This window comes from Lissotriton helveticus, chromosome 8 (genome assembly GCF_964261635.1).
Source record: "Lissotriton helveticus chromosome 8, aLisHel1.1, whole genome shotgun sequence".
Taxonomy (NCBI): Eukaryota; Metazoa; Chordata; class Amphibia; order Caudata; family Salamandridae; genus Lissotriton; species Lissotriton helveticus.
The window spans coordinates 465,203,666-465,227,588 of record NC_136069.1 but is presented as its reverse complement, the minus strand read 5'-3'; the positions used below and the strand labels follow the sequence as shown (position 1 = coordinate 465,227,588).

At 45.0% G+C, this 23,923-nt stretch overlaps 1 protein-coding gene across 1 annotated transcript in view; it reads right to left on the bottom strand.

Annotated features, from left to right (window-relative positions):
- The window catches only part of CDADC1 (cytidine and dCMP deaminase domain containing 1), a 221,347-nt gene that overhangs the window by 70,966 nt on the left and 126,458 nt on the right, over nucleotides 1-23,923 (bottom strand). Inside the window, 1 exon segment of the mRNA XM_078657341.1 lies at nucleotides 9,144-9,193. Within this exon segment, the coding sequence (XP_078513467.1) occupies nucleotides 9,144-9,193 (50 nt within the window).

Here is a 23,923-nt window from a genome sequence, read left to right as displayed (position 1 = left end):
AGGTACATCAATCCGGCATGTCTTAATTGCTGGACATAGGGAGGAGTTAAGTGATCTCTCCGAAACAAAGGTGGTTGAATTTAATATAACCATTTCCAAGGCTTTTGACCGAATCTGCAGTAGCTGTCATTGATAGCCCAAACATTAAAACAATTTCGTGTGCTATATGTCCTCACGACCTATAGCGGGTAGGAAAATCTTGTAGGTAGGTAAACACTAGCTTATTCGTATTAAGATGCATTTTGCAAGGTGACTGCAATCAATAAATCAGCTGATCCAGGAAGAGCAATGTCTCTTTTCATAAGTGTCTCTTTTCATAAGTGCCTCTTCTACCGTGAGGCAGCTGCTCCCAACCCTTCAGTATAAAGCAACACATTTCAATTGTCTTCTAACTTTTCACTCCATCTGACTCCACCATATTCTGTATTCCATGTAGCTGCTCCAATAATACCATACATTGTCCCCTTTATAATTCCAAAAACATTCAACAATAACAAAGGGAGTTGCATTTTACCACCTTTCTTCCTTCTTAAGCCTATTTTTATTCCTGACGCATGTATCACTCTCCTACCATTATTTGCATATTTATTATTCCCACTCTTTACCACATATTGCAAATTCTGTTGTCTTTGGTTCTCACAATATTTCTGAACATTTTAATTATATTTGTGGACCTAGTGTACTAGGAATTAGAAGAAAACCTGCACACTAATCAATGTATTCAATTTTAACGTTAATCAAAATTCCACCGGTTAGTGTGCTCGTGGGTATCACCCTTCGCTCATGGGTGATGCATAGTTAAACACCATAAGCATGTATAGAAAACTACATGCGTCCCCTTAGGCACAGCTTCAGGTGCTGCGAGAAGACTCCACTCCTAATCAATGTTAATCATTATCGTAGTTTCATTCCGTCCATCTTCTTAACCAAAAAGTTCCAGTTTCCATGAATCGTTCATTTTATTAGTGTTTCATTTACACAGAGTGACACACTCCCTGCTAGGAGACATTGCTACTTATGAGACCCCTGTTTGGAGACAGAAACAGTACTTGCCTACATATCAATAAGTGTTAGCCATATTGGAATGGAGTGTCGAGGGGTGAAATACGTTTCTCAGTGATAGATTGTCCTCTGCACTCGCCCAAAAAATAGGCTTCCCAAGCCTGAAACGCATTGGGGATCGGGGGAGCACAGGATTGTAAAGCAATTTATTAATGATGGCAATTAAGGAATGAAGTGGTCACACACCTGGAAGTTGGTCACACTGGGGAAATTAAACACTAATAAAATGAATGATTCATGAAAACGGGAACTTTTTGGTTATTAGGACGGATGGAATGAAACTGTGATAATAATGAATAATATTGATTAAGACTGGAGACTCCTCGCCGCCGTACCTGAACGTCCTGAAGTTGAGCTGAAAGGGACTCGTGTGGTTTTCCATACGTGCCTATGGTGCCTAGTGTACTTGGACCATTTTTCATGCCCTATCTGTGCCTTCACCCTTACTGTATAATACACCTAAATCTCCTCTTTCACAGTTGCTTTCCTTACATTAAATTGTTAGAGGCTTTTCAACATTTTTTCCTTCTCCCTAGTTCTCAATCTCCCTTTCTTACAGATCTCCTCTAGTCTCTTACTTTTACTGACACATGCTGGAGCTATCCTGGTATTAGGCTTTCCCCATCTGAGCCGTTCAAATGGAGTTCTTCTAGAACTTGAATTTGGTGCGAGTGTGTATATCGTAACCTGCATTTTCACATCTTAATTCCAATCTAGTCAGTTGCATTCAGCAAGCTGGATATTTTTTCAATTACCATACTCAACCGTACTATTTGCTTCCGAGTGAGATACATCTGCCTTTTGTGCCTATTTCATTTCTTGTGGGAAAGATTCAACCTTCTTCTTTGATGTTCATTCTACCTAATTGCTTTACGATACCCCTTCTTGCTTAATACTTCAAGAATGTAATTACTTGCTTAGATTTTGTGCTACATATTATATGTACCTACAGCTACCTTGAAAATATGTTTATTAATATAAAGAAGTAATTTTCCACCATTTTTCCTCGTATTGGTTTGCACACTTTATCACTTATACTACACTCTATGCATTCTTTTACCATCTGCTCACTACTACATTCATTCCTCGCCACCAGTAATCTTTTCCCAAACTCCCTTGTTTTACTAACTCCACTGTGCCCCTCACGAGCTAATTGCATCACTCTGCTTCTCAGTACTGCTGGAGAAATTAACCTCGCTCCTTACAAACATTACCATTGTCTTCTAACTTTTCATCTCTGACACTCCAGTATTTTTTGCTCTCCTCTTCCTCATCTTGTTTGCATATTAATTTCTCTTTCAGCTTTTCTAAAAACTTTCAGACAACCTCATCCTTCTACACCTCTATTCTACATTCTTCTTCAGCCATAATACCATCTTTTCCTACACATTCTTCTAAATCTTCGACCTCACTCTCTTCACCCTCATCACTCTGACTTCCATCTTATTTCATCCATCTCGATAAGACATTGACTGTGCAGTTACCCACTTCTGGTATGTAGTCCAGTACATATCTGTACTTTTGCAGTGCTATTACCCAGTTTCTTATTCTGCTTAACAGGGCTACTATTCCTTGTTCCTAGAAAACTTCCTTCAATGGTTCATAGTCAGTTCACATTATAAACTTGTTTCCCACACAAAACTCTTCAATCTTTCTACTACTATCGACACAGATAAGGCAGCTGTTACACTACTGAATGTTTAATTTAAGCATTTTTGAGTTCTCTCAAACTGAATAATATTATTTTGTCAAAACCAACTCCCTCTTGTTGTAGATCTCCCTAAACCTTTGATACAAGCATATGTTACTAAAATGCATTGGTTTTTTGGATTAAAACTGTCAAGGCTTCAAATTCTTGACTGCCATGAGAGTTCCACTCACATTCTGTGTATTGTAATAGTCTAATCTTGTGCATGGTACAGCTGGGAAACTTTAGTACAAATTTACTGTAAGGCTCCTTCATCCCCATGAATGATATCTACTAATATTTATAAAAGGGTCAGACATATTTTGATGGTTTTAACAAATGTATCTTTAGGCTTGACACAATTTTTAGTTAGCTCGTTGCCTAAGTAGTCAATCTCTTCTTTCCTTAATTATAATTTTCCTATTTTAAGTGTTAAACCACCTTCTCTTATTCTGGCAAATACTTAATACCAATGTTGAGCTTTGTTGGATCTAAATATTAATACAGCCTCTAGATACACTTTCCCATTGCTCACATCCTTTCGTACTCTTTAAACTGGTTCTGTGAAACACAAAGACTGCTGAAAGTACCCCAAAGGGCATGCGTAGAAATCAAAATGTTCCAAATGGTGCAACAAGTGCAGTAAGATTCTTACACAAATAATGCCGCTTAACCTCACGGTTTACTGATGCTATGACTATTCTGCTGAACATTTGTCCCTTTTCAATGTTGTTAATCGCTCCGTAAAGTTTGTAAGTGAGTATTTATCAACTATTACATTCTTATTTCATTCTCTTTGGTCTATGTGTAATCTGATTTCTCTTCCAAGGTTTCATGCTATCTCCATTTGCGCCAATACTGCGAGGCTTCTACTTCTTCAATTATCCTGGCTTCAAACAGTTTACTTAATTTTAGGTCAAGCCTAGCGGCAGCACGCATGCAGTGCTCGCTCTGCAAGGCATGCTGTATTAGGGTATGCACTAAAAGCCCTGTCCACTCTCTGCCCATATTTGTCATTGGCTTGTGCCATTGTCCTTCGTAAATGCTGGCTTCTGATTCAAAATTAGGCTTGTTAGTCCCTCCATGGTACCGCCTTGTCTGCATTGGTTACCGCCCATAACGACTGGACCTTTAACTTGGCTAGTTACACGGTCTGCATTATAAGTGGGTGAGCACTATTTTGTTTATTGACAGTGATGGGGACAACAGCAGCCGATTTTCTTATACAGCGATATGCGCTCTAAATTGTATGCGGAGCGCAGCACCCGTTTTAGGGACACCACGCTCAGTTTAATTTATTTTTTTAGCTTTGATGGTGAGCGCGGCGCCCACTTGAAGTACACTGCACACTGTTTATTTTTTTAAACTTTAACCCCTTCCATGCTGCCGCCGGCCATTGGCCGACGGTAGCACTACCTGCCCAGTGCTGCCGTCGGCCAATGGCCGACACAGCCTGCCCGTTTTGCGGAAGTGCCGCACTTCCGCAAAATCGCGAGCGCATGGAACGGGTTAATACTGAGCACGGCGCCCGCTTCAGGGACACTGTGCTCGGTTAAATTTTTCTTTCGTAAACTTTTTTAATAAGTGCGGCGCACGTATCAGGGACACCTTACTCTGTTCCCTTTTTTGTTTTTTTACTTTAATAGTAAGCGCGCTGCTCGCTTCACAGACACCGCGCTCGGCAATACAATAGGTATTGCTTTTGCAAAACTTTGAACTATTGGTATTGTAAATGACAATGCCTTTTAAATATTATAAAATGCATTGCCATTTACATGCCAATGGTTTAAAAACTCGCAATTGCGAGACCTATTGCATTGTAAATGCTTGTTTTTAATATCGCTTCTTCTACTGAAAATGGTGTTATTAACTTTCTCCAATTTTGCTAAAGCTCCTTCTTTTAATTCTATAGAGTGCACACATCCTTTCGTACACCTCCCACTCTTTTTAAGAAAATCTCCAGGGAAACCTTTAGAAATTCTTCACCTTCGATTTGATTCACATCACTAGTATTGTCTGTGTGACCTTGGTCTTTCTCTTTTAGCGTCATGAGTGGATCTGAATTCGTAACGGATATCAAAACTAGATCCTTCTGATGGAACCAATTTATAATGTTATCACCCTTCACTGAAACATACTTTTGGAACTGTATATCTGTATTTGTACCAAACATAAGAAAGGCGTTAGGAGGAATGCTTGCAATAAGTCTAACCACTGGCAAACACTTGGTGTAGCATTCCAACCAATCATTCTTTTGCCCACCATGCCTCCTCAGTTAGGACCCAGCCATACGCAAATCGGTCTCAACCTTGCTCCAATATGAACAGTCCTGCCTGAACAGCCAGGCCAGGTCTCCCTTGATGGAGCAAGGTTTTGCGAAAATAAAACCTGTTTGGATTAAACTCCCAGTGCGTGAATTACTAATAAAATTGCATGAAAATGACAGTGATAAACTAAAACCGGGAAAATTGATTCACACAAATGCGTGCTGGTGAGAAATTAGAATTTCCAGTGCTTTTCTAGTAGGTGGCCAATTACTATGATTAATGCAGAAATAACAGCCAAAGAAAATAATGACAGCCATAAGTTTTAAAGAGACATTTTATCCTTTTTACTGTTTGAAAATTATGTATAGAACATATAGAAAATGCAAGCAAAGCATTTAAAGAGCATTAATAATGAAGCTTTATAATGACAATGATAATCACATGTGTATTTGTTTTTCCTAGAGCGCATTTTTACTGTTCTGCAGAGAAGGCCTCAAGAGTCTTTTTAGGTTTAATTTGCTTATTAGAACATAGACTGCAAACATATATAATCTGTTCTTCATGAGTTCCTGATGATGGCCACGGTTGTGTGGAGAAAATAATGAACATGAACTTCCTTGCTGAGCGGAGTATGTGTACACTTGTACTATATGATATTGATACATTCGCGAGATGGAGAAATGTGCATACAGCGGAAGAGATTATCTAGGTTTCCTCTGCTGAAGGTAGATGACAAAAGTTGTCTAAAGACAAAGGAACTGTTAAAAAGTTAGGCACATCGAAAGTGGAGTGACTAGACACCCCCTGGTTTAATCCAATAAGATTCAAGGTTTTTTTTTAGGTTTTGATACATGAGGGGTTGAATCTTTAGTGAATTGGGTATAATTATTAGTGCTTTACTTTTTATGGTGGAAGAGGATGATCTAGAGAGAGGAGAGAGAAGTGTTGCTGTTTCCTTACCTATTTTGGCTGGCTGTTGTTCTGCTGATCCTGACTCTTTAACTTTGCTCCTCATATCTATATGAGGGTGCCCCAGCTTCTCTTTCGACCGGAGAGTAGCTTTTCAGACTATTAGCATTCATGCTATAGGTTCGCATGATATTCTGAATTTGCATTAATCTTATTTTGCAAATGTTCTTTACCCTTTTGTCTCTTCACCTATCCACTTCCTTATGATATGGTTCTTGAATTACTGTATTATTGCTCTCTTGTAAGGTGGTCTATGATTCGAGCTGTATTGTACTTGATGAGCATTTACCATATTTTAGATAAAAGTAATCAGAGTCTGTCATTTTTAAAGATAATTTGGTTATGATGAATGGATATTTCTTTATTTAGGTCCTCATAAGTTAGGATTCTGTCAAATCTTTTGCCAATCCCTATCAACATATAAGATCCATCGAAAAATGAGGACCATATGATTAAAATGATAATTGGTAGCTTGGTTTAAACTTGTCACAATTCGCTCCCTGTGCTCTTGTACCCACCACCAGGGTACCGCATAGAGGGACTTTCGAGTCTTCTAATAAGCTTCCAGACCCTCCCCTGCATGCATATCCTGACTTCCAGCCATTTGGACACGTGTTGGGAATTGACATCCATTCCCAATCCATGCCAGGTTTTGTGGAAGCCATCCAGCTCATGTTTGGAACTCCATTACCCAGAATTCCCTGCTCACTGCTTTGTCTCCACCCCTGCAGGCCAAGGATGGGTGGAGGAATTCAGCTCACCTGTGGCTGGCTGCTGCTAGTCTGCTCACACCTGCTGCATGTGATTACTGTGAGCTCTTATAAGCCCCAGCTCCCTTCAGGCCATGGTGGGTTATTGTAGCTGTTTACCGGTGAGACCGCTCCTTGTTTCCAGTGCTCCCTGAGCTTTTGCTATCCTTGTTTCCAGTAGTTCTGGGAATTAGTTATGCCTCGTTCCTGACCTGCTGCTGTTTTCCTTGTTCCTGAATTAGCACTGCCTGCAGTGCTACCTTGACCCCTGAGCCTTAGTATTCCCTTGTTCCTGAACTGCAGCAGTTTCCCTTCTCCTGAATTAGCACTGCTTGCAGTGCTACCTTGTTTCCTGAGCTATAGCTATTCCTTGCACCTGAATTAGCACTGCCTGCAGTGTTCTTGTTTCCTGAGTTCCTGAGCTATAGTTATTCTTTGTTCCTGGGCTTCAGCCATTTCTTGTCCCTGATTTGCATTGCTTGCAGTGCTCGCTTGACTCCTTAGCTATAGTAATTCCCGGTTCCTGAACCAGCGCTGCCTGCAGTGCTACCTAGACTCCTGAGCTTTAGCTCAATTCTTGTTCCTGCCCCAGCACTGCCTTCTATGCTACTTTGTTTTCTTGATTCCTTAACCTGCACTATTCTAGTATACCCTTGTAGCCTCCCTTTCTGTATATCCCTTTCCAGTCTCTGCCTTTCTTCCCAATTCCTTGGTTCCAGTTCCTAGTTTGCTGTCTTTCTATTCTGATGTCTTGCTTCTGTTGACTTGTATGTGTGTTACCTGCTTTCTGCCAAGTGTACCCTGTCATTTCCTTCCTTTTCTGTTAAGCACTCCTCCTTGCTAGCTCCTTGTCTATTGTGCTTGTGTTTAGTTCTACCCTCTTGCTGTTACTGCCTTGCGTGTTCCTGTTTGATCGTCAGGATCTGTGGGCACAGCTGACTACCTAGGTGGTGTTTCTTGTTCACTGTGAGTATTGTCTTTGAGTTACATTTATAACATCACCATAGGTATAAGCTCCACAGACCCTGCCTTTGCATGCATATCCTACATGTGGGTATTTGCAATCAGTGTCCGTAACAGCAATTGTGGGCGAGAAACTTATTGAGCTTCAGTCTTACCATGTGGAGCTCTTGAGTGCTTTACCCCACATGCCCCTTTATTGGTAATGTTGTATTATATATACATATATATGTTTCGCACGTCCGTCGTGGGTGTAGGTAGTCTGAATGCTAAATTACCTTGTGAGTGCCCTTCCTTTCTGAGTCTTACCCATCTTGTTCACTTCTACAGGCTTCCTCTTCGGAATCCTTTTTCTCCTCTGACTCCCTGTATGATCCTGGGCAGTGCTGTACTATTTTTTCTGTGTAAGTTTTCTACCCAGTTCCCAGTCCTTCCCAAGTCCCTGACTGTGTTCCCCACATAGTCCCGGACAGTCCCTGACAAAACTCATGCAGCGTGAATCGTTTGTAAGGTATTAAAATTGGGTCCAGGTGGTTAAATTGGCAACATAACGCTTCCGCTGGATCAGCTTTTGGTAGCAGAGGGGATGGTTATTTTGTTTAAATTGGCAATTAATTAGGACAGAATTAATAATTTTGTTTTTTAAATATTTTGTATTTGTTTTATGTTGTGGTTCGTCGTTGACCTTAAGAGAGACGGTCCAAAGTGGCCTAAGATCCCGGGGTGAAATTAGCCTAATGGGCAGGTTCAGTTTGGCATACATAAATAGTATTGCGTTGTCTGCTCATGCTGTAGTAAGCAACAGTTGGGTTGTTAATATTGCATAGGGAACTTTGAAGTTAGTATAGTGGAGATTTATTTGGGTACCTTTAGAAAGCGCAGCTGAACAAGTCCTGAGAAATTTCACTTGATCGAGGGTAGAATAACGCTGGCCGATATTCTGCTGGTAACGAAAGAATTCTTGGAGTGATTGAATCTATTTTTCTCTTAGTGGAGCAGACAAGCTGGTTTGTTTATATGTTGTTCCTAACCTTCGGGGGTTGGGCGTGGATAATGTGGTAGTATGAATATCTACCACTGACTACTACTATACTACTATATTTTCAATTATTGTATGCAAAGCATTCACCAGATCTGTATAGGCTTAGTTCTTACTAAGGTCCCACAATGGATAAACATAATGGTCAGACGTGCAGGAGATCAAAGGAATGGTGCAGATGTTAGAGTTTGGCAATGCATCCCTTAGTGCCCAGTTTTTAAATCCAAGCTACGACAATAGTCGGCAATAGGGACAAGTAGGAAATAAAAATTGCTCAAAGGAACTTTAAAAACATGCAAAAATATCACTTTCAGAACAGAAAACACTAAACAGAGTACAGATATTTCCTGCATTTATTTTGATCAGCTGATTTACGTCAAAAATTATGTTTAACATATGCAGATACTTACGGATTTTCTTTCGGCCCAGATAACTGCCCCAACTCCAGTTTTGTGATCTTCTAAAAACATACAAAAATACAATTGTCTTTAGGGTATAGATGATTAACCTTTGTTAATAATTTTAATAATGAAAATATAGCCCAGTCACAACAGTGTGTTCAGAATGGACTAGTGAATGTTTTTTGTCAAAGTACAGGTATTCAAGTTGCTCACCGCATTTGAAAGGAAGTGACACAGACCGTATAAAGAAATAAAGGAAATATTAAACCTTGCCCCCAGCTCTGATTTTGAACACAATTATTACCAAAATTAATCATCACCTAAATTCTAAATGGTATGGTATTAGGACGAAAATGATTTTATCTACAAACATTAGTAGAGCATGGATATTCCGAAATCTCCAGTTACATAAATCACGATGCAAACCCCATGCAATGGAAAAGCAGTAGAGGTAGAAGGGCACAGGGGCGGCTCCTCCACTAGGGCGGAGGAGCGTCACCCCATTGCTTTCTCGCAGTGCGAGAAGCAGACTACCATTTTATGTTTCTGCATCTCGCAGTGCGAGAAAGCAGAACAGAAGGGTTTGGTTGCGAGCGGTGCTGCTCTGTGCATGGGAGGAGTGGTGCTCCAACTCCTGAGCCCGCATGACTGGTTTGGTAGGCCCTCTGGGGCCACCCAAACCAGTCGTGCGTAATGTGCCCTTTGTCTATGCAGGCTGAAATGTAGCCTAAAAGGCGAAAATAGCCTCCCTGTAAGCCCCTGGCTGGGCGGCGTCCGCACCAATCACAACGTTGCCATTGCAGTGTTGTGATTGGCTTAGGGAAGGGAGGCTGCCTGTTTCCTATACCTGCCGGAGGCAGGAGCCGAGAAAACGCTGGACCCGGCCTGCGGACAGGTAATCCTCCTCTTAATCCTCCTCCTCCTCTCCCCTCCCTCCTCCCTCCTCACTCCTACTCCTCCCTCCTCCTCCATCCTCCCTCCTCCTTCCCCATTCCTCCTCCCTCACCGCCTGACCCCTGATTAATGCCGGCCGCCACTGGGAGGGCGGCAGTATTTTAAAGCCGATTTACATTGAATTATATTTAGTTGTACATTTAAAATGCATATTTCGGGGGGCGGAGCCGGACCGGCGGCCAAGATGGTCGCCCGGGCTCCCGGCTCCGCCGGCTCTCCTATCCCGCCACCTGATCCCATCGCCCGCCCCGCACAGCTCCGGTGCCCCCGTGCGTCGGATGGTGCGCTAAGCAGATGCGCCCGACTCCGAGTGATTTCCGTGCCCTGTAAGCGAAGCTACGGACCTCCGTGATTTTGGCCTGCTCGAGCCTTGCAGCCGGGACCCCGCGTGATCTCACAGCCGCCTGGAAGTGCAATAACTACGGCTGCGCGGACCCAGAAGGTACCGGTGAACGCTATGCTGGTCGGCCCGCCCCCAAGAACTTGGCGTCAGTGCTGCCTGTGGAGCGTGAGGGCACGACATATGCTGTCCTTTGGAGCTGGTTTGGTGTCCCCCCCCCCCCCGATGGAGTTGGACATTTACCGACTACTTCTTGCTACTCTGATGGGACTTTGCTTGGCCTGCGACGCGCTGCTTACACTCCGCATCACAGTTCCTCAGAGCTGGATGCGGAGCTGTACCGCTGTTGCACCATCCTGACTGTGGGGGGGGGGCCCGTCGATGCTCCCGCACCACGAAGTGGGGGCGAGGCCTCTATTGTGTGCTAACGTTTTGGAACTGTTGACGCCGTCCCCCTTTCTCCGATCCTAGGGCGGGCGGCCCGGACACTGGTTGATGCGGCGTTCTATTGGGGGTCCCTCCTGTGAGTAGTGTGGCGCGGTGGTGTGTCCGCATATGGCGTTGGCGACGCGCACAATAGATCGAGGGGAGAGGGATCTTATGCCTCCCGTGCGCTGGAAGGGCGGACCCGGATCTGGATTGCTACAGGGATGAGCCCGTTATCACCGGACTGGGGAAGACAACCTGCCGCTGGTCTCCTTGTTGCGGGACATTGTTTATGTGGCCCCGGCTCGGCCTTATTGTCCAGGCGCTATGGTGAGACCTTGTTTTGACTCTATTGGCGGCGAAAGGGGAGGTTCGTATCTCCTGGTGAAGAGTCTTACTGTGGGTGCCGGACGCTACAACATGGCCGTCCTTGTTATGCTACGCACTGTTCTCCGGATCGCAGACGGATAAAATGGCGGCGGATACACTTTGATAACGCAATTACCTGGAACATTGCAAGGCTTCCTGTTCTTTTCCGATCTGGTCTGCCCAATCGATACGATTTTTACTTGCCTTCTCCCGCTTCCTGATATTTGTGGCATACTTATGCTCAGGGCTACGTGATTCATGTGCATCAATGACGTTCTGTTCCTTGTCTCATCGTGGGGGGTTTTCCATCTTGCTCGGGTAGTTTGAGGGGCTGGGCCGCAATCCTGATTCTAAACTTGTTGCTTCTTGATGCTTATTGTCCACTTTGGTAATATTATGTTGACGAGGGGCGGCGGGGGGGGGGGGGGGGGGGGGGCCGGGGGCCTGTATTGGGGTCCCTCCCTGTTTTCAATTTTCCCTATCGTGGGGCTTTGCTTCATTTTTTCCCTTTTTTCCTTGTTTTTTCTTTATCTTGTGTGGAATATTGTCTCTTTCTTTTCTCTTTATCTCTCTTCTCTATATTTCGGGTTTAGACATGGGGCGACAGGCACGCTGCTAGGGGGGTAGGCCGTAGCCGTATGCAGAGGTGCAGGGTGGGGGGATAGGGGTGGGGTATTTTTGTTTTTCCTTTCTGTTCTATGGCCTTTATTTCTCTTTTTCACTTTTTGTTTTTCTTCTTTTCTTCTTTTTCTTTCTTTTTCGCGGGTCTGACTAGAGGTAACTCGCCGTGCGTTATTCTGGATCGGATATGTGGTATATGTTTTATACTGTTTTCTTGCACGGCGGGCGGATATTGTTTGGGTGGGGACATGTAATGTTTATTGAATATCCTGTTTCTGCGTCCTGACATAATGTCCTGCTTATGGTGATCCTGCTGCGAATATCCTTTTTCATGTGTGATTCTGGCCTTGGTGAGGTCTCATTGTGTGGCATCAGATCCTGCATTTCTTTCATTTAAAAAACGCAAACCTTCCCTAATCCTGTGGCCGTGTTGGTACTTAGGTCTCCTGAATTACAGCATAGATTTATGAGGTGTGCCTCCGCATTGCTCCTGTATTACATTGTTTGTTTATTCTACCTCTGTACCTATGCTCGACCATGACGATTGGTGAATTTTGACTGTACCTATCTGATGTGAATAAAGGTTTTAAAAAAAAGAAAAATAAGAAAATAAAAAATAAAATGCATATTTCACAGGTTCATTGTCTCTCTAGGTAAATGAAAGGTAGTCTGGCACCACCAAACTACCCCAGACATGAAAAAATACATTTGTTCTGTAAGGGTTTTTTCCCCAACTTTATTTTTAGGTTTTTAGCGCAATAAACGGGTAAAGAGCATTCAAAAATACAAGCAGTTGGGGCTTCCTGTCCTAGGCCAAGTATGGCCTACATAGTTTGTATTATACATTAGCACAACTATGCAGTTCAGATATCACAACAGGTGTTACGTATATGCTGCTGTCGGGGGGGGGGGAGGGGGAGTTTCAAGGCGATTCAGGTCTATACAGAGTGGTATGTCTCGCCAGTATGAAGCCACTTTGTAGCATGTCCAGGTCATTGGGCAAAATCTGTCTTGAATATCTGGTCTTTGACACAGTGTCCTCGGCGATTTGGCCGGTGTGACATACGCCCGCCAAAATAATTTAAAATGAACTAGATTGTGTTGTGATTTGGGGATATCAGTTTCGTTTGTGAGAAGCAGCTGAACCACGTCTGATCTGTTAAGGTATACCCTAGGTCCAGTCCCCATGCAGCGCGTACGGGGTTACTCGTGTCGGTGATAAGCATTGTCAGTGGTGGGAACGCCTCTGGCTCTAATGGATAAGGGAGCATCTGAGCTTTGATCACACCTTGCAGCCATCGCAGGACCAAGTGGTCTATTAGGGGGTCATTTTGGAAGTGTGTCTCTTTAATACGCGAAAAGATATGCCCATCAGGGAAGAGATCCCCAAATGTTTTTAATGAATATCTTGCTAGAGTGCGTTGGACTAACGCTTCCTGGGTGATAGGTATCCAGGGGTTGGCCGCTGGGGGTTCATCATGGAGTATAGCAAGTGTCCCCCCAGTTGATGCAACAGTCTTGTGCATGACGTGGCAGGCCTGCTGGTAGTATAGCAGCCAGCGCCACAGGGGAAGCCAGAACCCACTCAGGCTTGGCATATGGTAAGCATATGCCTGGATGGTACTAGTGTCTCGCTAAGCTACATTGAGCCACCAGATAGTATATAAGCAAATTAGGGACTCCGAATCCTCCTCACTCGTATGGAAGAGTTAGCCTGGTCCACCCTATACGTGGTTGTTTGCACCCCCCGCACACTAATCTAGTGAGAGTGGAGAGGAGCGTGTTGAAGAATGTGTTTGTTAAAGGTATAAGGATGTACTGAAAGAGGTATAGAAACTGGGGTAAAACCACCCTTTTGATGACCGCGATTCAACCCGCCATCGAGATAGGTAGTCTGATCCAGCGCTCCACCTGTTCCATCAGGTTATCCATTGTCTGGCCGTAGGATTTGCTCTTTTTCCATGTGTATGTGTATTCCCAAGTATTTCGTGGAGGTGTCACTCCACACTAGGGGTAAGTCACTTTCTACAAGTTTCGTTGCAGCTGTCAGGAGGAATAGTTCAGATTTTCCCCAGTTAATATGCAGGCTTGATAAGGCCCCGTAACGCGTTCTCTCCCGAAGGATTGGTGCCAGATTATAAATTGGGTGTCTTACGTAAAGTATAATGTCGTCAGCATATGCCACAACTAACAGCCGCCCGGGTTGGAACTGCAATCCTCCATGTATGTGTTTTGTTTGTAGTTGTCGCATTAGTGGGTCTAGTTTTTTGATGAATGACAGCGGCGACAATGTGTTCCCTTGCCTGGTTCTTTGTGATAAAGGGAATGTTTATGTGATCGTGCCATTTAGCCGAAATCGTGCCATGGGTTGTGTGTATAATAATCGGATAAGGGAGGCGAATCCGAGGGGCTACCCCAGTTTTTGTAATTGGGCTTGGAGGAAGTCCCACTCCAGCGAATCAAATGCCTTTTCGGCATCTAACAACGCTGCCACCACAGGCAAAGAGGGCTCGATTCTGTGTATAACTGCAAAAGGGTCATGGCCGTAGATCTATGCGGGATAAACCCAGACTGAGCAGGGAAGATTATTTGCTACATAAGAAGCGGTAGGCGAGTGGCAATTATTTTCACAAACATTTTATTAGCGAAATTCAGCAGCGATAAGGGCCGGTACAATCCGCAAAGTGCTGGGTCATTGCCGGGTTTAAGGAGTAGGAATATCACTCCCTCACAAAGGGTAGGTGGAAGTTCACCCACTTCCATTGCTTCCCTATACCCCTCCAGTAGGTGGGGCGCCAGGATGTTTTGTAGAAGGTGCCTGTATAACCATCTAGTCCAGGTGCTTTGGAGCAATCCATGGAGTCGATGGCCTGTTGATTCTCTTCTACTGTGAAGGGTTCGGCTAAAAATTGTTGCCGTGCCTTGGAAAGCCACACCATTGCAATCTCTTCCAGGTACTGCATGCGGTATCGAGCATCCAGGGATACTTCAGTGGTGTACAAATCACTACAGTACACAAGTATGGCAGTCTGAATACTGGTGGTGTCCGTGGCGAGTGTACCGTCTTGCCGTTTGATAGTAGGGCTGTATGATTTCCCCCGAGGGGGCCGCAATAGGTTGGCCAGCGTTCTCCCGGGTCTTTCCCCTTCCCCATATAGTCTAGCTGCGGCATATTTCCCTAGGTTGTGAGTTTCCCTCTCAGCAGCCTCTCGGAATTCATCAAGCAAATGTGCATGCTTTTGGAGATAGTTTGGAGCATGACAATCGTGCTGCTCGCATTCTAGTTCCACCAATTATTTTTCTGGGCAAGAGTGTTGCGAAGGGATAGCAGTATGCCTGCTTGTTTGGCTATGCATACCCCTCTAGAATATGCCTTGAAGGCTTCCACAGAGTCGACCATGAGTCTACCGACCCCTTGTTCATTTCAAAATATTCCACTATAGCGGCACATAGTTTCGAATGAAACACCTCGTCGTGTAAAGCCGTATTTGGGGATCTCCATGGTCTCTCAAACCCCTCCGCCCTCGAAACTCGTAGTTTAAATATTACAGGGGAGTGGACCGATAATGTGCGTGGAAGGTGTAGAATAGAGGTTACCCATGGAAGGAGAACAGGGGTTAGTAACCAATAATCAAGCAGAGTCCATGTATTATGATATGATGAGTGGTGTGTGTATGCAGTTTGTGAGGGGTTGCGCTGACGCCAGGCATCTGTTAATGGAAGTGTGTCAAAAAGCGCTTGTAGTGCTCTCTTCGAGCGAGGTTTTGTGGATGGAGAGGTACTGTCCAAGTCCGGTTTAAATAGTATGTTGAGGTCTGTTTCCAATTTTTCTAAGGAAGCCTGTTAGTGGGTATAGAATTCTGGGCTATCTGTATTAGGGCGGTATCCATTCACCAATGTGACATGGTGTCCTTTCAGATGCCAATTACTTTTAGAAACAGCCTGTCAGCGTTGAGTGGAGGTCTAGCTGTTGAAAAGGTATACGTTTGTGTAGCAATATGGAATCCCCTCTGGCATAGGAGTTATAGTTGGAGAAAAAAAAAACAGTGTTGGCCCTAAGCCGTGGTAAAAGCATGGGATGTCTTGGGTGGTAAGTGTGTTTCTTGTAAGAAAGCTATTTCTACTTGGTGGCGTTGTTGATAGCGCAGAACCGGTTTGCCATTGCATAGGTTATTTAGTCCCCTCATGTTCCAAGTTGCTAGTGTGATATTTGTAAAGGGTTCATGTTTGTGTCTGTCGTCAGATTGTAATGAACGTAAAAATTGAGACGTTAGTGGCCTAGGACATTGCTCCAGTAGTTGTGATAGGAGTGCAAATAGTTCCAACATGGGACAACTTCCCATTCCCTCCTCCCAACCCCAGATTCCTTTTTCCGAGGACACCACCCCCAAAAGGTTAACAGTAGAAACATTTTAAAGTGTTACCCCAACAAATTTGGTTCATTGAGCTTCGTGCATGATTGCCTGGGAGGGGCGGCAGCACCTCGCCTGGATCTCCAGACTGTGCAGGGTGGTAGTCTATAGAAAGGTGACTTAAGTCACCGCTTCTTGAGTCCATGTATACATTATATAGTGTTACTACGTGGTCGGTGCTGTTCTTTGGCATACCGCGTGCTATCTAGAATGCGTGTTCTCGTGGGCAGACCTTAATTTTAGGATGCCAATTCGAGGCTTCAGTCTTTGGTAGCAAACTCCCAGCTTGGTCCTGGTCCTGTGGGGGATGTTCCACAGTATACCCCCGGCAACATTCTTGCACAGTGATGGGATTTTTGAAGATACGTGGCTTTCCATTCACATTAACCTGGAGTCTCGTCGGGTAAATCACTCCATATCGCAGGCCTAGATTCCAAAGTGTAGCCTTAACTCCTGTATACTTTCTTCTTGCCTCCTGCGCCATTGCTGTGAAGTCACGAAATATAGTCAGAGTGGAGCCTTGCCAGTGTAGAGGCCCCTTATAACGTGCCAGGTGCAGGACCGTGTCCCGGTCTCTAAAGTTCAGTAGGCGGGCAATGAGCGACCTCGGCAGGCAGCAAGGGTTGGTCAGCGCACCTAGAGAGCAATAGGCCCTCTCCAACACAAACGTAGAAGTAAAGGGGTCCCTACCAAATAGGTCCACCAGCAGGCTCTCCACGAACTTGTCCAGCCGACCAATGTTTGTGGTCTCTGCAAGGCCTAGGATACATATATTGTTTCTCCTGCCCCTCGCTTCTAGATCTTCATTCTTTAAGGCCATTGTCTTCATAACTTTCTCCAGGAGCTCCATTTTTTGGGCAACTTGTGACACCCCGTCCTCCAGGTCCGATATTCTGCTCTCTGCAGCGTTTAGCCTATGCTCATGACGGTCTATTCGCTCGCCAATTGCGTCCAGTCTCCTGTACTGGACATCGATGTGACCCTCCATCATGCGAAATCCAGACCGCAACTCAACCATGAGGGCGTCTAGTCCAGCTTGCCATGACATGGGGTTTCTGGCTCCCCCCTCGCTTCACCATTGTGGACTCCTGTGTAGTACCAGAGGCTATGGTTTTATCAAAAGTGAGGCGATGCTGTTTGGGGTCTCCGCGTACCATAGTCCAGACCCCGCGGGCCTGGGAGGAAAGAGGAACGGGTGGAGTGTAGAGGGGGTGCCCTTTAATAGATTAGCCATAGTACAGGTCTGTGATTGTTGAAGTCACTGCTTCTTTAATGTCCTAGCAGCTTCATAGGGGACTGTCCCAGTAAATGTTTTCTGCATCAGCCGTTCTCACTTTATCTTTGGCCAGTATAGTGGGGGGGAAGTGGGTGGAGGAGCAAGTCTGCAGTCCTGAGCCTGCACCTGCCACCAGCCAGGCCATCAATCAATCTGGGGTTAGCAGGTGGCTTAGCGCTCTGTTGACCAGTTCACTGATGCACCGGTCCCCTAGATGTGAATGAGCACGGGAGAGTAGATATAGCCCGCGTGTGCACAGGCACGGCACACAGCCGGGGAGCCTGGCACGGCTGATGCACAGTTTCTGTGTCAGGAGGGGTGTCCAAGAGAGTCTCTCACCTCCTAGCATTGCAGTCTCAGTTGTGGCTGCGATGGTGTGCCTCTGTCAGCGCTGCCGGCGGGCCCTCACCGTTCCCTCCATATTGGCGGGTCTGCGGCAGGGACTGTCCGCGGCACAGCAATTTAAGGACACCTTAAACAGTTCCTCCTCTCCGATATAGTGTCAGTGCAGGCCGGTCCCGTTTATCTTCTCCTCCGGCAAGTCTGTTCCTCTGTGCGCCTCAGTAGTGTCGGGGCCACAAGTGTCCTTGCCACACTAGGCCAGAGGCCAGCTCTCAGTCTTGGTGGGCTCGTCGCAGGGTGTAGGCAGCCCGGAGCCACTTCCTCTTCAGCCCACGATTGCAGGGCGTAGCCAACAATAATTACTCAGCACAGTTTTGTGAGGATGTTCATTTAAAACTCAGGAGGGGTCAAGATTGCTGGGGATGTCGTCGGAGCTGCAAGCCTACGTGGCCATCTTGGTCGGCAGCTTGGCCATGCTCCCTTTTTCTGTAATTAACAAAAAAATTGATTTGAAGTGCAAACTGCAGCATCTAATATCGCAGGATAGAGAGCTGTTAAACTGGCAGTGGTTTCGGTGGACACAAAGATGCTGATTAAACTGTGAGATTCTTTTATTCACTAGAAATGTATATAACTTTTCATTTCAGTGACAAAGTCCTTTGAAGGTAATGTGCATGAAGTGCTGTGCCACGTTTGTAGTATTGTGGAAACAAAAACATATGGAATACATTAATTCTTTTGCATCTCAATAGTTGGATATTGTGAGAAATCAGGACCGGTTTGCAGTGTACCCCCAACTTTTGCCCTCATTATGACCACTAGAATCTGGTTTTCTGGCTCTGGCTGTGCCCTGGGCTCTGCTAAGCAAACCCAGGGCCTGTGCTTTTTGTAAAAAAAGTACATGGTAATTTGGTATCATTACAATTGGCAATAACAGACCCCTGTAAGTTAATAACAATTAGGGTGAGCGCTCCAAATAAATGTAAGTTCTGACTGCACTACTGAAAGCTGTTAGAGTATAAAAATGTGTACTCACGGTTTCAAAGTTTAGCAATATGAGGATATGCATAATGCTCCCAGAATGCTCTCTGATTAGATGCAAATATTTGCAGAAGCTTGAGAGCAAGATTAATGACTCTTTGCTTTCAATATAAAATGTTCCCAAAAAAATGAAAGTAGGAAAAAAATACATTTTGCTAAACTACTGTGCAATTTCAGGTACCTTTTTTGCAGCATCATTTAGTAAAATGTGTTGATGCATGCTAGTATTTCGCAAAAATATTCATATTGGAAAATCAGTGTAACCAGTTTCAATAAGATTATGAGAAACATAAAAATAAACAAGCATTGGCAAAGCCAGTAGGTCTGTAATTAGTGTCAGCTTTTTAACTTTGCCAATACGTGACTTGTTTTAGCATGGTTTTTGTAAAGCCTTCTTGGTGTGAGAGCTGCCGGGCCATCGCCATTATAACAAACATTAGCAAAAGCAAACAAAATTGGTCTAAAAAAGCACACACTGCCACATTAGTTACTGCCACATTAGTTACTGCCACTGAACAAAACTACTTTGTGTGCCAATATACTCCGTTTGAAAGAGCTTAATGCCGTCACTCACAGTGAAGCCAGCCGATACAGAGAGAGGGAGAGAGAATTTTAATAAACACAAAAGGTTGTGGTTAACGCCAGACCAAATTAGGGGCCCTATTACTAAAGAAAGTCTCAAAGTGCACCCTTGGTATATGCCCTTGCATTAAGTGCAGCTATATGGCTTTCGTGAATTTACAAGAATTTATAGAAGTAGGGCAAGAAAAGTACTCCTGGAAAATATTTGTGAACTGCAGTTTATCATGAGCAAATATGCATGTGTAGATTTGCTCATGCAAAAACCTGAGTGTTTACAAGGTCATTTTCCCATCAACCACTTTTTTTCCCAACTCTGGAAGAAGGTTTACGTCTGCCATTGTCAGGAGTAAATTTCCAACATTTCTCAGTATTGGAAAAGATTAGAGAAGAGTTGTTGAAAACCCTTAAAACATGCAAGTTAGTAGATTTGCACAGACTTAAAGGGCATTCCAACCCTGGAACCATTGCTTACCACTACCTTTAGTCCCAGTATGTAGATCTGCAGAAACGTGGCAACATAAAGGGATTGCCAGCATTCAAGAACCACTATGGTATGAGCACTGGCATAATCAGAGAGGCTATATATGCTCTTATATAATGAGATTGTTGCCATAATTTGTCGCCAAACCACATGGCACCAAAGGGACAAGTGGATTTTGCTAAAGGACAAGTAGATTTATGAAGCAAATTGCCCCATGGACAAGTAGATATTTTAATAAATTCCACACCCCTGAGCTGCATAGCTCCTCAGATCTGCTGCCTGAAAAGACAAGAAGAAGGACTGCCCTGCTGACTCCCTGGCCTGCACCAAGAGGACTGCACTCACCAGGAGACTGCACCTGCTGCACACTGTAAGAATCAGCACCAGTAGGTCTTTGCCTGACGCTGAAAGTCTAAGGAGTGGACTCCCTGCAAGTTACAGGTTAACAGAGCCCACCTGCATCATCTCCGCCAAGAGTCCCCATCCTGGAGTGTGTCCAGTGGACTTTTAAGGATTTGGCCTGGTGCATTGTAAGAATTGTAGTTCAGACATCCCAAGCACCATCTAGGAGATTCCAGTCTCTTGGATTTGTGCTTTGGACACTTTGCACCCTCAAGGGGAAATTCAGGAAGAAGTTCCAGAAGTTTGAAGAAGTTTGGAGTAACTTTTGGAAAAAGCTCTATGAGGTGACCGACCCAACATCGAGAGGCAAGGGGGCCTCGCAGAAAGTCAAGCCGGCGAATCTGCACCGAATCCAGCCTGACAAAGTGCCTTGCTCGACGTCAAGGGAAAATGCTCCAGAAAAACAACCAAGGGGCCGATTACGATCTCGGTAGGAAGGCCTCCAGACGGGTTCCGGAACAAGCAAATCCGATTTGGAGCCTATGTTTCCAACCGAATCTTCCCCTGCTCCGAATGAGCAAGTACGATGCGTAGCTCTTGCCTGCGTCTATCGAATCGTTTCCGAACCCGATCCTGTCAGTCCGACTCGTTTGTGGCCGAATCGTGCCGGGCACTGGAGCCAGTTTCCGAACGAGCGAGTATGATGCACAATATGGACAGCCGTATCGACTCGGTCTCAGCGAGACAAAACAGCGGTGGAAATCGGACTTCAGGGGGCTGTAGCAGGCCCCCCTTCACCCGGGGCTCTCCTAATCGGTGCTGTGGGGTTACCCATGGGTCCCCCCCCTTTCCATGCATGCACAGTGTGGTGGGCACTATACACGCATGGCTCAAGCTAATACAATTCTATATCCTTCACAAAGCATACCTTTCCCCATAGAAGATCAATATGCCTTTTCCGGACGCTGCTGGTTCCGGTCCATGCTGTTATTCCCTTGCGGCCGTCTTCAAGCACAGCCTCTCTACCTGCCCTGCAATAGCATCCTATTGGATAGGTGGCCGAAACTCTTTCCAACATCACTTAAGTTCCCGGCTTGGCCACCTGGAAAGCTGAAGCCCTTGGCCTTTACAGACACCCCAGAAAACACAAGCATCTTCTGTTTTCTAGACTGACTACAAGGAGTAAGATGGTCTAATGTGATGCAACTGAAAAAACAACTGGTGTGAAAGCAAATACAGTTCACCAATATTGCATCACCTGTCAAACTCGGACATGAGTCCAATTTCCATCAGCCCACCCATTTGGCGGAAATTCGTCATCTGGAAAACTGGTAGAGAGGGGGGAAAAGAATTTCACCTCTAGCTAAGGAAGTACCAAAGCTCATGTACAAGGTGATGGGCTTCCACTGCTCAAACAAGACTCAGCCGCTTGTTTTGTACAGGGTATGTCAGGACTGATGAAGTGCAGTGCAAGTGATAGTGCGTGAAATAAAAATGGCTAGAAAGGCAAAAAATATGTTTATTGAGGATCGCCTTAATGTCATATAATAAAAACCGCCTGATAGTAGTGAAAATATAAATAACTATCTGTTGGCTAGAAGTGGGGTCAACATGTTTCAGCCGTATTGCTTATTTGCTCGGCCTTCTTCAGGACCTTACTAAAGTGAATTTATGCTACTGCACAAACCATAAATAAAAGTGTAATTTGAACTTGGTCCAGGAGAAGAGTTTGAAGAGAAGGCAAGTTAGTGGTAACATACCACCTTACCCGACATGTGATCCATGTATCTGAAAATACTTCTTCATCCCAGCATTTAGTGGGGGTGAGCCTCACCTCACACGGCAATCGCTCGGTGGCTGAGGCCCCGCTCTCTCCGTCGGTACCTCTTTGTGAACTCCAAGCGAAATGGGAGGTCGCTTGGAGTTCACAACGAGGTACCGACAGAGAGAGCGGGGCCTCAGCCACCGAGCGATTGCCGTGTGAGGTGAGGCTCACCCCCACTAAATGCTGGGATGAAGAAGTATTTTCAGATACATGGATCACATGTCGGGTAAGGTGGTATGTTACCACTAACTTGCCTTCTCTTCAAACTCTTCTCCTGGACCAAGTTCAAATTACACTTTTATTTATGGTTTGTGCAGTAGCATAAATTCACTTTAGTAAGGTCCTGAAGAAGGCCGAGCAAATAAGCAATACGGCTGAAACATGTTGACCCCACTTCTAGCCAACAGATAGGTATTTATATTTTCACTACTATCAGGCGGTTTTTATTATATGACATTAAGGCGATCCTCAATAAACATATTTTTTGCCTTTCTAGCCATTTTTATTTCACGCACTATCACTTGCACTGCACTTCATCAGTCCTGACATACCCTGTACAAAACAGGCGGCTGAGTCTTGTTTGAGCAGTGGAAGCCCATCACCTTGTACATGAGCTTTGGTACTTCCTTAGCTAGAGGTGAAATTCTTTTCCCCCCTCTCTACCAGTTTTCCAGATGACGAATTTCCGCCAAATGGGTGGGCTGATGGAAATTGGACTCATGTCCGAGTTTGACAGGTGATGCAATATTGGTGAACTGTATTTGCTTTCACACCAGTTGTTTTTTCAGTTGCATCACATTAGACCATCTTACTCCTTGTAGTCAGTCAAGTTCTTACCTAGGGGTGTGGAGTAACATGGGTCTTTAAATATTGCCCCTTACACCCCTTCCCAACCTTTTTGTTTAATTCTTCTGTTTTCTAGACTTGACCTTTCTCATAGCCAAACTCATCGTCATAATACAATGGAAGAGTGGAACTCCTCCGCACAGCACACCATGGCTGTCTACCTTCATCCTCTGGGGATTTCAAAGAGAGGAGGCCAGGGGATTCCAACACTACCCGAAGGCACCAGCATGGGATGGACTGCTGGAAAAACTGATCACTCCAACTGAGGACTTGCACTCCATCTAACACGGTCACCACACCCACATCCCTACAATCTGCAGCTGACAAACTATTCAGATCTACGTTTGAAGAAGCAAAAAAACAACTACGTCAAATGGGTCGGATATACGCGATATTTCAGGCTGCGGATGGAGACTCCAGAGGGGTGCAGTTCTTCAGCGTGCCACAGGATGTGTGGGACTGGATAGACAAGCATCCCGAATCAGCAGCAGGTATGAGGGCCCTCCACAAAAAACACGAGGAGACAACTGACGAGACGGGGACCCGCCAGTGGGCCCAGAGTAACCCTGACTAGAGAGAAGGTACAGCAGGAGCAGCAGAGAGCAGTGCAGGTGGTTGCAACAATGAGCAGCAACAAAGTGAGCAGTATATTGGAAGGGGGAGATGGCGCAAGGGATTTGGACACTGTCACTAGATCCAGCTTGTCTGGACTCGCAGAAGATGACCTCCTGAAAATAACGCCTGGGAACTCTAACAAAATAATCTGAATACATAGGGGAACCTTTGCTCTTTGACGTCAGATAGTATTGTGAGGCTTGAGTGGTGAGACTGCTTTTGTGAGAGAATGGAGATGTTGATCCCCGTAGCATGAAAACGTGTGCATGGGGGATTGGGTGGGGAACGTCTGGCGGGGAGCGCTGGCTCCACACATC